The sequence below is a fragment of the Gossypium raimondii genome, chromosome 3 (genome assembly GCF_025698545.1).
Source record: "Gossypium raimondii isolate GPD5lz chromosome 3, ASM2569854v1, whole genome shotgun sequence".
NCBI classification, from domain to species: domain Eukaryota; kingdom Viridiplantae; phylum Streptophyta; class Magnoliopsida; order Malvales; family Malvaceae; genus Gossypium; species Gossypium raimondii.
In genome coordinates this window covers 7,234,779-7,247,913 of record NC_068567.1, presented here as the reverse complement: position 1 = coordinate 7,247,913, position 13,135 = coordinate 7,234,779, and the positions used below count along the sequence as shown (strand labels likewise).

The following is a 13,135-nucleotide window of genomic DNA, read 5'->3' as shown; positions in this document are numbered from 1 at the left end:
TAAACTTAATTATTATAAGATGAAAAATTAAAAAAATAATAAGGAAGACGTGGCAGCATCTGATTCATCCAATTGCTTGTTTAAGTTGGCCATTAAGAGATGTGTCATCTTATCTTATCAAAAAAAACCTATGTTAGAAAGTGAAATAATTAAAGTAGATTTCCGAACTCCATTAACTTTGTTTTCTTGTTTTGTTTTGTTTTTTTGTTGTTTTCCTCGTACGGACAACGTGTTCTGTTTCATCCCGTTTTCCCGTTTAACCAGACAGCCTCTTCTTCTTCGTCTTCTTCTTTTAATTTAATTATTTATTTATTAGTGCTGTTTAAACTAATTAAAATTCCTTTCACATGTTCTTTTTATTATTTGACTAACTCCGTTGAAAAATTTTAATTACTATTTTGAATGATTAATACTGTTTATTTTTAATTTTAATAAATTAAAATTATTTCAATTTATTTATTTATTTTCTATTTTAGATGCCAAAATTATAGCCGCTGTGATAGCAAGCATCTCCGCACAATTTTAGATTATTTTTAAAAAAAGAAAAGGAAATGATACGTGTGAGGGAGAAGAGAGGGTGAAGCACGTGATGGAATAGTACAGGGAGAGGATGACGGCTGGGGAATCTTTGTAGGCCGCGTGCCTAAGGAAGAAGCCATCGATATGGCCCCATAAGTGGACACTGTTGATTTTTTGACACTTGTATTATCAATGAATTTTTTAAAATTTATTTTTTTGGGACTCCCAACTGCATAGCACTTCCAGCCGCAACTCTTGAAACACCCCAATGCAACCATTCCACGTCGGGCTTTTCGTTTTCGTATTGTTTGTTTCCCCGGATAATTATTAATATAATTATATGCATTAAATTTTTATTTTTTTCAAAATATTGCGTTGAATTAGAAGTGTTCATGAGTCGGAGCTAAGGACGAGATTAACATACTTTATACTTACTCAAACTCATTTATATTTGCAAAAGATTAACCCAAATTCATATTATTTTTATTTTTTTAAATATTTATATTTGTAATTTAATATTTAATAATATTATATATTTTTATTTATTGAAAATTTTATATGATCATCTTAATATTATTTTAATATTTATATTAGAGTAGTATTATATATTTAGTATATATTTATTCTTTTATGTGTTATAAATTACATAATATATAAAAATAACATAATATAAAGTAACATTATAAATATATTAATATTAGAGTAGTATTATACATTTAGTATATAAGATCTTGTCTTGGTGCATATTAAAGAAATTATGCAGGCTCGTTTAGGAGGAAGATCAATCAATAGAACTGATACTGCTAATTCTTCACTTTGTACTCTTTAAGATATTATTGAACTTAAAATTATTGTATAATATTTTTTTGTTTTTTTAGCAGTTTAACTGCACTGTTAGATTAATAAATTTCATATTTTATAAAAAATAATAATAATGATGAAAAAACTTTTATTTCATTTAAAAATATAATAAATTCGACTTCCAAAATCTTGCATAAATGGAGGCTAAGAAAGCCATCCACAGCTGGAGTCCACAAATTTAGACAGCTAGCGTTCAAATAAAAATGGAGGAACCTTTACTAAATCTCAATGTTTCATTTCTTAATATCTGCTATACTTTTTTTCACTCAACATGCATTTGGGCCCTTGATGGCTCCACGTGGAGATCCTACGTGGCATCTGGATTTTTATAATGTCTCTTGATAGTGTGCAACTGCGAAGTCCCTTTTGGTGACCTTTACATACATTTACACTCACCACGACGACGTTTTCATCCTTTTCTTGGAGAGGACCAGTACGTTATATGTGTGCATAAATATGGTTTTTTTTAAAGGGTAATCTTAATGTCATTTGAAGTCCCCATCTAGATGTATAACGCAACGGATTCAGAAATACAATCTAAGGGAGAGGCGAAATTAGAAATTTTTGGAGAAGAATTAAATTATATATTTTTATGATAGTAAACTGTAATTTTATTATTTTAATAGTTTATATCTTTATAATTTTCAGAAGATTAAATTAATTTTTTATTATTTTTAGAGGAGTCCAAATCCGGCTCCCTTAGATTCGCCCTGAATGTATATATACAAATCCCACTTTCTTAATTTTTTTTTTTCTGAGTTACATAAAGTTTGATATTTTAAAGCCAACCCTTTTACAGTTCCTTTAATTAACCAAAAACAGAAATTTGATGGAGTTTCAACCAAAAATTTTATGAACACAACAATTTATCAATGTCTTAATTTGAAAATTAGCAAATTTCATGGGATTGCCAAAAATGTGTACAACATCTTCCTAAGCCGTAACCAATTAAGTAAACCATCATGTTGGGGTTCCAGTATTAGTAAAGAATAATGTGTATGTTCTTGTGCTTATCCTCTTTCCCTACAATTTGTCAAAAACCTAATTTTGTGATTTAATACATGACCCTAAATTCTATTGCAAATTAGAATAAATATCAAAACTACATATGAATTTTGATTTAAGGTATAGAAATTAGATTTTAGTTCAAATTGTTCAATACATAAACATATAATAATGTTATATTGATGGTTGTGTTAGTGATTTATAAAATGGAATCAAATCGAATTTCATGTATAAAATCAAAATTTATGTATGACATTGCAGATTAGATTAAAGCTCGTGTATTGTTTTGAGGTTTGTCATTTACACATTCTAAACAATAAAAAAAATTTGTGTTGGTTTAAAGTTGTTTAGCTATAATTTTAACTTAATAATAAGCCCTTAATTTTTAAAGTTTATTCAATTAAACCCTTAGCCTTTGATTTTATATTCAAATAAACTCTTAATATAAATCGGTATTTCCTTTGAAATAAGGACTAAATTAAATACAAATCAAAGTATAGAAACTGATTTAAGTGTAATAAAAACAGAAGGGATTAATGTGAGAAATAGATATATGGTTATAATTAGTTGCGTGATAAATTTAGTTAATAAAATAAATGGGAAAATGACACAGCATATGTTAACATGTTGTGTTGATTATAATCCTTAAACATTTTAGGATAAGAGCTAAGAGCATCTTTAAATTAAACCAACAACAATAACCACTTTTGTCCTTAATTATGCCATTGTTTAATAGTGTTTAAGGTAATAACACCAAAATCCAATCCTTTTTTATTTCTATGTTTCTGCAACTTTCATTACCTTTAATGGAAAATGGAGCTTTAATTTTTTGTTTTTTTTTTCAAAGAAAAAAATTGGGAAAACAAAATTAATACCAAAGGAACTTGTCTAATTCGTAAAGTTGACAAAACGATTCCGAATTCGAAATACGCATCCAACTCGTCTTACGAATCAAAGTTTGAAGTATTTGATATTGAATTCAATAATTTAAATTCGAACTGAATCTCGAAAAAACTTGAACCTAAAATCAATCAAATCTTCTTCTTTTTTTTCATACGAAAATTATCCAATCCAAACTTATCAATGGGAAAACAATCATATATTTGTTGAAATATGACTTAATCAAATTCTATGTACACATTGTGTTATTTGTAGAAATACCAGAATGAAAGAACTAAAATTGCTGTGAAAACTAAACAGTACTTCAAGTAAACTTCTCCAAGGATTGGATTATTAGTTCGGTTCGGTATTATCCAATTCGGATTACAATAAATATATTTCGACAATATAAGACATAATTAATGCAGTATTTAGTACATGAGTTTAATTTCAATGTATATTTTAGTATTAAATTTCTTTTTTTTGGTTCCAGTTAAGTTGTATATGAGTTTGACTTTCATGTTCATTTTGGTACTGAGTTTTCCTCTCTCTTTTTCCCAGTTACGTACCTATTTTTTTTATTAGAATCATTGGACCATTTATCCCGAGTACTAAATTAAACATTAAAATCAAATTCTATATTAACCCAAAAAAGTGGAGGGTGAAAAGCATTAAATCATAAAACCTTGTTCTGAGTAAGTGATTGATTGTTTGTTAGTACAAGATATAGCAGCCTAGTTGATTTTGACTTCAAACTGTGTTTGATATTTATATGAGACTAAATAATCAAAGGGTAAGAAAAAGGTGGGTCAAACAAGTGAATATTTTGATGTAATTTTATGGAAATTAAGGTGGACGAATTTAATCATATAGTTTAATAATATAAAGGCACTTTGTAAAGCATGTTCAACGTGAAAAGTTTGACTCCCCCAAACCTAAAACTAAACCTAATGTACTTCATCTTCATCTTCATCATTACATTACGTTTTTAGCTTTTCACCCAACTATTTTCATTTCCATGTGTTTATGGGTTTAACGTTAAGGAAACCAAAATTGAGTCTTTTTCGTATATAGTAAATATTAATATAAAGTTGATATTTAATATATTTATTCAATTTGAGAAAATTTATAATGAGATTGTTCAAAATAAATAAATCTATCCGAGAATATCTTCTTTTTTTTCTGTATTACTAAATTTACATTAAAAAAGTTGAAGTAAAAATAGAAGTTGTGATATTAGTTAAAAAAATTTGTGCTAATTTTAAAATAAATTTATTACTTGAATATAACTCTAAGCATAAAATAAAGAGAAAATGGTGATAATTATAATTATTAGTTAAAATAATTTTAAAGTAAAAAAGAAGTTGTGCTAATTTTTAAAAAATTCTATTAATTTTATTGATGTAAAATAGAGTCGTTACTTGAATAGAATTTTAAGCATCTTAATTAATATCAGAGTTAATTATGTTAATTGGTTAATGTTTTGAACAATGTTACTTTGCATTAATGGTATAAAGTAAAGCTATATTGTACGTTGAATATGTTAAAAACACTGAATCCCATGTGATGGGTTGATGGTTAAGGTGTTCACGACTCCAAGTGTGGCTTGGGTTTGAGTTGCGCTAGTCGCGTTAGTTGTTTGGGCTTTACCCTATTGTTGTAATTCACCAAAAAAAATTGAAGAAACATGTAAAAATTATTATGTAAAACTAAATAAATTTTAGTAAAACTATTTTTTTATACAAGAGTCCTATTAGAATATTGATCATATAAAATATTATGACAGTGTGTTAGAATTTTTATTTTTATATTATAATAATGGGTGGCTTTCATCTGTATCATATGGCTATAATTGTGCTTATATTTGCAGATGTACAGTCCAAGAGTTTAGTGGATTAAGTTGAATATAAGTAGGCCCATAATCTTTACCTTTGGAAGGCTAATACTGTAAAAGATAATGGACCAACTATTCTATGCATGTCTATCACTAAGAGCTTCCTATGACAAGAAACATAAATACCATATATAATTTTATTTAATTGGTTTAGCGCATATTTGTTGGGTTGATCTTTCTTTAATATTTAACATATGTTCTTTATCATTATCTGTTAGTCATTTACCAAGTTCATCATCGTCTGAATTTGAATCTGCATTATTAAAATTATCAAGATTTCATTTTTCTATGTACTCTTCGAAGTATGAATCTTTTCAATTCCACAACTGATTGAAGTTATGAAATATGCAATATGCTAGTACGATCCAGCCTTACTTTTTTATGTTGTATTAAGGTGACATTGTTAATATTGGAAATAATTTTTAGAACAATAAATATCTTCTCAACCACATTTCAAAGCCTTGAATGTTTCAAATTAAAGAGTTCACGGTGTTTGTGTTAGGCGTCATTCTTTCAAATGGTATCATACCCATAATATGGTACAAAAAAAATTCTTATTTGCAAAGTTAGCATCGACCTTATAATATTTGGGCTTATAGTCCAAATAGTTTATAATTTTAATTAATTTGGAAAATGACTTATACTAGGATATATTCCATTTTATAATGCATAAATTAAGTAAATAAAAATTTATGATTTATAAATTGTCCAAAACGTTCATAACCCTTCTTATAAGCAATATAATTTTTATATTTTTATGGTATATAGCATGAATACATAAATAAATTATATCCATACTTCTTGGTTAACTTTTATAAATAAATATATTATAATATTTCTATAGCATGTAATTATAATAAAATTTTGGCCAAAACTTTAGACATTTTTAAGATTTAAATAATATTTTATAACATTATAAAACACACAAATTATTTCTATAATATAATTTTTTTATCATAACCATCCCAAACACTAATACGTATTTATGCTTATAATATATATTTTTATAACTTATATAAACAATAATTTTTAAAAATTAGATTTGAATGTAATTACTCGCATAATTATTCTAATTCTCATCATTCCCCTAAGAATTGGAAAGTACAATTGGAGTGTTACAATTGCGCCCAATTCAATGAGACCCACCAAATATATTAGTTAACAAAACATACCACTCTTGTGTAATTACAATCATTTACACTCAAATCCAATTATTAAGTGACTTTCCAAATACTACCTTAATGTGCAATGTGGTACATAGGCTTTGATATAGTGTAATTATACACATAAAACTTTTATTTTGATTCAATTGTACACATGAAATTTTAACTTTGATTCAGTTGCATGCATTTTATATTAAAAAATAAAGGCAAATATGCTAAAAAAAACCCCCTTAAACTACTACACTTTGTTTAAAGAATCCCTTATACTAATTTTGTAGTTAAATAAGCCCCTAACCTATGATTTTTACCGATAAAACCCCTTGCTTTAAATGTTAAAGTAAAATTATTTTGAATTGCAAGCTCTTATCTTTATCTTGATGCAAAAGAATTTAAAAGAGTGATTGTGTTATATATATAAGCACTTTCAAAATTTTTAAAAATCATAGGTTATATAATAAACGTACTTATGGGACGGGTCAGGTTGGGCATAAGATGATATTAACATACTTTATGCTTTTCCAAGCCCAAGCTCGGCCTCGAATATGGGTCTAAAATTTTACCCAAACCCGCTCATATTTGCAAAAAACTAACTCGAGCCCATTAGGCTCGCCCATATTATATTTTAAATATATTTTTAAAATATTTATATTATATTATTTTAATATTAATAATTTTATTCTTTTTATTTATTGAAATTCTTTATATATTCATCTTAATACTATTTTAATATTTACATTAGAGTAGTGTTATATATTTAGTATAGGTTTATTTTTCTAATGTGTTCTAAATTACATAATATAAAGTATTATAAACTTAAAAACATGTCGGGTCAAGCTAGGCTTAGACCTTAAATGTTTAATCCCGAGCCTGACCCATATTTTAAACAGGTTTAATTTATTTGCCCAAGTCCATTTTTCGAGCCTAATATTTTAACCTAAACTCTCCCAAAATTCAGGCAGGCCTTTGGGCTTTGACAGATAGTCTGACCCATGAAGTTATAGCTTATTTAACTATAAAAACATAATTAAAGCTTGTTTAATAAAGCATTTTTAGGATATTAGTCAAAATAAACGCATCAGTTTGTTTTTGATGTCGGGTAAATATGATTATTGGATACGTAATATATAAATGTAAAATAAGGTTAGGTGGGTGATTTGTCAAAATTAAATTTTGATTAACTTTAAGTAAGAGAAGCTGGGGTTGATTGAGCCGACGCTAATTGGGAAGTTCCATTTTAAGCATATTCTCATACCCAGTAAGCATATATTTCAGCATATTCTTCTTTCCTTTAACCTTATTAAGTAAATTTTATCCGAAAGAAGAAAAAGAGAATGAATTGATACAATTTACACAATGTATTAAGAAATTTAATACGTACAAGTAAAATGGCAATTGAGATTGTAATCTACATATACCACCTTTCTTTCTTGCACTACTTTCCTTCCTTGCCTTCCTCGGTTAATTCCTTCACGGCAACCGCTCCAGCTTCAAACACCGATACTGGAAACGACCTCGACAAGCCGACCGGAGTTTTGAACGTAATCATCGACGTCGAAGAAGGAGATTGTTGGACGTAGATTTCAGTTAAGTTGACCCAAATCATGAACTCCTTAGCTTTAACACCAGTCAGGTTCTTGATCTTGTTTGTCTCGAAATACGCCGTTATTTCGGTGTCGTAGCTGATGACAACGTTTTCGAACCTGTAAAAGCTGTCTTTCTTCGACGACATTTTATGCCGGCAGTGGCGGCGGCGGAGCCAGACAAAGCCAGTGTCCTTAACGTAACCACATTCATGTATGTCTTGCAAAGTTAGTAAGCCATTAGGCAACCCTTTTGCTGCTAACAACGACGTGAATTTGTCTCTGCATGTTTGGTTTCCATGGTAAACTTCTGCTTTGGCCTTCGTTTCCATTGTTACAAGCGGAGTCGACATTTTTGGGGGGACAGGATTCGAGGGGATTGAGGTGAAGGTGGAGTATGGTTATGGTGTTTTGTCTCAAATTAAACTCTTTGTTTATTGAAATTGAGTTGGGGGGCACGTGGTCATTTTTGTCAATGCCCGGTATTTTGGTTATAAAGGAATATGTGATATTGTAATCAATAATGTTCTTTTTGTTTAATACATTTCCCGATTAAATTTAGAACAAAATTATATAATAAAAATAAATAAATTAAATATGGAAACAAAGCTTTCTCAAACCTATCAACAAGGCATTTATCAAATGTACAAATACCCTGCCTAGCAACCTGGAATCCATAACGTCCCCTTGTTTATTAGACCTGTTCATGAATAATGCTATTTGTCTAAACCCATCTTAAGAACCACAACCCTTAATTTCATTTTTTTTTTGTTAGGGTTCACATTGGAAGATGAAGCTTTCCTTTAAAATTCATCATCTTTCTATTGAGGATTCCTAATAATTGTCTCTAGTTGAATTTTGAACTTATCAAAGGTGTTTACCTATTTTTGCTAACAGATCAATCAATTTGAGAGATGACGTTCTTTGAGGAAGGTGAGACAAGCTCAAACACTTTTGGGTCCCTGCAAGACAAATATGAGCTTGAGGGACGTCATAGATTGTGTTTCAAGGCACTCTTCAATAGTTAAGTCAGTGTAAGTGTTTTATAGTGAAGAAAGTAAGTAGCTTGTGCTAGTAAAGAAAATGAAGAGAGCTCTCTTAAGGGCATAATACCTGTGAATATGTATTTGGTCCATTCGCGCTGCCCATTTTTTATTCTTCGTGTTTTATAGAGGACAACAAAGTCTGTTTACACAGTTCATGTAAGACCCCGATATCTGACCCGAACGTAGGGTCTGAGCCACAAAGTGCCACATTCGTTGCCAGAGCAACCGCAACCAATAATATTCAATCCAACATCATTATACATTTAAATATAAATAAATCATGCAAAGCATGATTAAAATCTATGTACGGTACATAGTACATACCAGTCTATAACAATAATTCATATATCTGATTAAAATCTAATTTCTCTTCCTTTTTTTAGTGGGATGATCTATGCAAAGCATTCTTAAAAGAAGCAAACTGAGCACACAGTAAACACATTCCGACATTCCAAGAACTTGAAAATGCATGGTTGTCTGTATCGAGACATCTTTGTCTAGTCCACACCTACTTTTTACAGAGAGGAAACATCACCATTGAAGCACTTCATAGCTTGGAACATTACCATGATGTCATTAGATGGCCATCCATTATTTTTCGACTTTGCAATGATTTAGGCACTGCAAAGGTGTATATATATTGTAACAGCCCGATTTTGGTTCTAGTCGGAACAGTGGTTTCGGGACCACAAAACCGACGAGGAAAAATGTAATGGCCTGAATTTTCAAAGGTGTCAGAACGGTGATTCGAGATCACTAAATTTGACAAATGAGTAGAAAATATTATTAATTTAGTGAGTATAAGTTAAATGTGAAGTTAGGAAAAATTTTTAAATAGTGAATAGTGCACTAGAAATAAATATTAAAATAATTAGAATCGAAAACGAGGTATTGAGACATCGGAGATTTTAAACCGAGCCATAAATATTTTTATAAATATTTATGGAGTGTTAAAAAGTTAGTATTAAAGTTTCGTCATGAAATTTTAAAGTTCCGATAATTAATTGAACAAAAAGGACTAAATTGTAACTAATGCAAAATTATAAGAAATGATTAAACAGCTTAAATGATAAAAGGAAGAGGACTTAAAAGGAAATAGACCCAAGGTCTATTTGGGCTGGACGGCAAAGGCATGAAATCAGCAAGAAAGTCAGGAGAATTAAGGGTAAAATTGGAATATTGCAAAATTTGCTTAATAAAGTTAGGACCAAAGTGGAATTATCTAGATTTCTCTTCATTTTTCTGCATTCTCATCAGCTAAAACACCATAGAAGGGTTTCTTCAAGCTGGTTCTTCATATTTTTACTGCAGGTAAGTTCAATTCTTGATTATTTCTTGAAATTTTTGTGTTTTTGGGACTTTTACAACTAGGCCCACTTGTTGAATTCATTAGTTTTTGATTCTATGAAAGAATTTGAAAGTTGCTATGAAGACATGCTGGAAGTATATGATTATTTAGCATGGAATTAGAGCTTTAAATTGTTCATATGCTAATTTTATTGAAAGAATTGAATAGAAAGTGAATGTTTGGGACCTAATGGTAAAAGAGTTTGAAGATAGAGTTATATGTAGAAATTCTGAATTTCAATAGTTGTGATACAACTTATAATGTCTAAGGAAAGTATTAATTGAGAAAATTATATTAATTGAGGGGTTAATTGAGAAAGGACCAAATTGTATAAACTGTGAAATTTGGGGCAAAATGGAAATCAACATTTTGCACTAAAGTAATTTTGGACAACAGCAGTAGTATAAATTTGAAAAATCACCAAAAATTGTGGGAATTGAATTAGAGGGTGAATAATATATGAAATTAAATCTTATTGAGTTTAGTTTCTTATAAAATAAACATTGTAAGCAATGGAATTATAAATCATGAGATATAATAGATTTTGTGAGACAAGGTCAGAATGAATTCGGGTTCCCCTATTTTGATTTTGGAAAATCATTAAAATTGTACAAAAATGATTATGAGTTATAATTTATATGGTTAGAATCCTTAATGAGTCTATTTTCATAAGAAAAACAGAAACATCATCCGAATTTTGTATAATGACATAATTAATTTTTAGTGAAGAGTGGTCGAAACTGTCAAACAACAAAATAGGGGAAAATTTAAAGAATAAACTGTACTATTTTGCTAAACCAAAAATTCTGAAAATTTTATGGTAAGAAGATTTGTGAGTCTAGTTTCAGGAAAAATTTACGGATCTTAATTCGGAGCTCTGTAACTCTAGATAAAAATAATTTAGTGACTCTGACTCAGACGGACAGCTTGAATTTTACATACAAGAAAATAGTGAAAGTATGAATAATGTTGTTTAAGTGTGTTATACACATTAAGGATGTGGAATGGAGAGGAGGAGGAGGAAAATTGAGAAATATATGAATGATTTGTGTAGAATTGGTCATATGCTTGATTATAATTGATAAACGATGAAATAGAAATCATGCTTATATTTGTGCATTATTGGTCATGGTTTAAGCTCATGAGTGAAAATAAAGTTTCATAGTATGTGTGTATGGTATATTCGGTATATGATTGACATGAAATAATGTCATGAATGGTTTATGAATTAACACATGTTGGTAAGCCTGATACATGAATAAGTGTTGTGCTCATCCATGCTTATAATGCTTATGCTATATGTGTATTTGGCTGACATATTTGGTGTATATGCTTAGGCTTTGGCCAAGTAGTGGCTAGATTATGCTATGTTAAATTTATAAGTTATGCATTGAAATGGTTTATCATGTGGTTAGCCCCAAAAAGAGTTATGTTTAAATACACTAGCTTGCGACTATGGTTGAATGATATGTTTATATCTTATGTGATGTGCATAGAAAACGCGTGTCGAAAGATGATGAAATAATAAGTTCATATGGCTGAAATTTAATGATTAAGTGTTAATTTCATGAAATATATAATGTATGATGAAATGTATTTAGTGTTGAAATGAGAGTAAAATAAAAATGCGAAAACCGAATAAATGATCAAATTAAGCGGAACGCCGGATTTGAGTACTTCTAATCAAGAGATAAAGTGATAAGTGGTAGCTTTAGCTACACTTATCTGATCAAGTGAAAAAGTGATAATTGCTATACTTATCTGATCAAGTGAAAAGGTGATAAGTGCTATACTTATCTGATCAAGTGACAAAGTGATAAGTGGTAGCTTTAGCTACACTTATCTGATCAAGTGACAAAGTGATAAGTGGTAGCCTCAGCTACACTTATTTGATCAAGTGAAAAAGTGATAAGTGGTAGCCTTAGCTACACTTATCTGATCAAATAAAAAAAAGTGATAAGTGGTAGCCTAGCTACACTTATCTGATCAAGGACAAGTGATAAGTGATCATACGTAAGACCATAGTTATACTATGGCAAAGTGAAAGTGAAGTACTCAATTTTCAGTAACCGTTCCCTAATTTGATTAAGGATGGTAAGTGACAAATGGGCCCAAAAGAATGAAAGCAAATGGATAAGTGAATTGTGGATTTATACCAGGATGATGTTGTTATTTAAGGTAAAGTGATATTTTCATTGCAAAATTGAGAATTTCATAAATGTGTTAATGAATGGTATAATCGATAAACGTTGAGTTAAATGGTAAATACGTATTAGTGTTAAACTTAATGTCATTGAATTGTACGTGAATTAAATGGAAATTGCTAGTGATATGATTTAAATTGTGAGCACGAGAAATTGCGAATTGTATGAAATGGAAATGAAGCATTGAATTGCATGAGTATGGATCGGGTCTCGTAGGCCCTAATTATTATGATTATAATATTTTGATGATATATTGTGAAAAGTTATAGAAGCATGTTAATAATTTTGAAAGTTTTAATTTAGATGAAATTTTATAACTCGATTAAATACGTTCGCAAGTGTATGTGTTCTAGTAATGCCTCATACCCTATTCCAGTGTCAGATACGGGTAAGGGGTGTTACATATATACACACATATGCACTGATTTCCACCATTAATTTTTGTCTTGTTAGAGTTTCATGTACCGGGAACTAATTCATGAAATGCTTTATAGGATGAATTAGAAAGAGACGAAAGTGTAAACTCAATAACATGCTACATGAACGAAACTAGGTGCTCAGAGGCAATAGCTCGCCAACACATAAGTGACTTAATCGAGGATTATTAGAAGAAGTTGAACAAATGTTATGTCGATG

At 29.4% G+C, this 13,135-nt stretch overlaps 1 protein-coding gene across 1 annotated transcript; it reads right to left on the bottom strand.

Moving 5' to 3' along the window:
- Positions 1–7,619: 7,619 nt before the first annotated feature.
- LOC105796923 (uncharacterized) lies at positions 7,620–8,377 on the bottom strand. Its single transcript, XM_012626781.2, has one exon. The coding sequence runs from the start codon at positions 8,252–8,254 to the stop codon at positions 7,754–7,756; it is 501 nt and encodes a 166-aa protein (XP_012482235.1). The 5' UTR covers positions 8,255–8,377; the 3' UTR covers positions 7,620–7,753.
- Positions 8,378–13,135: the final 4,758 nt, after the last annotated feature.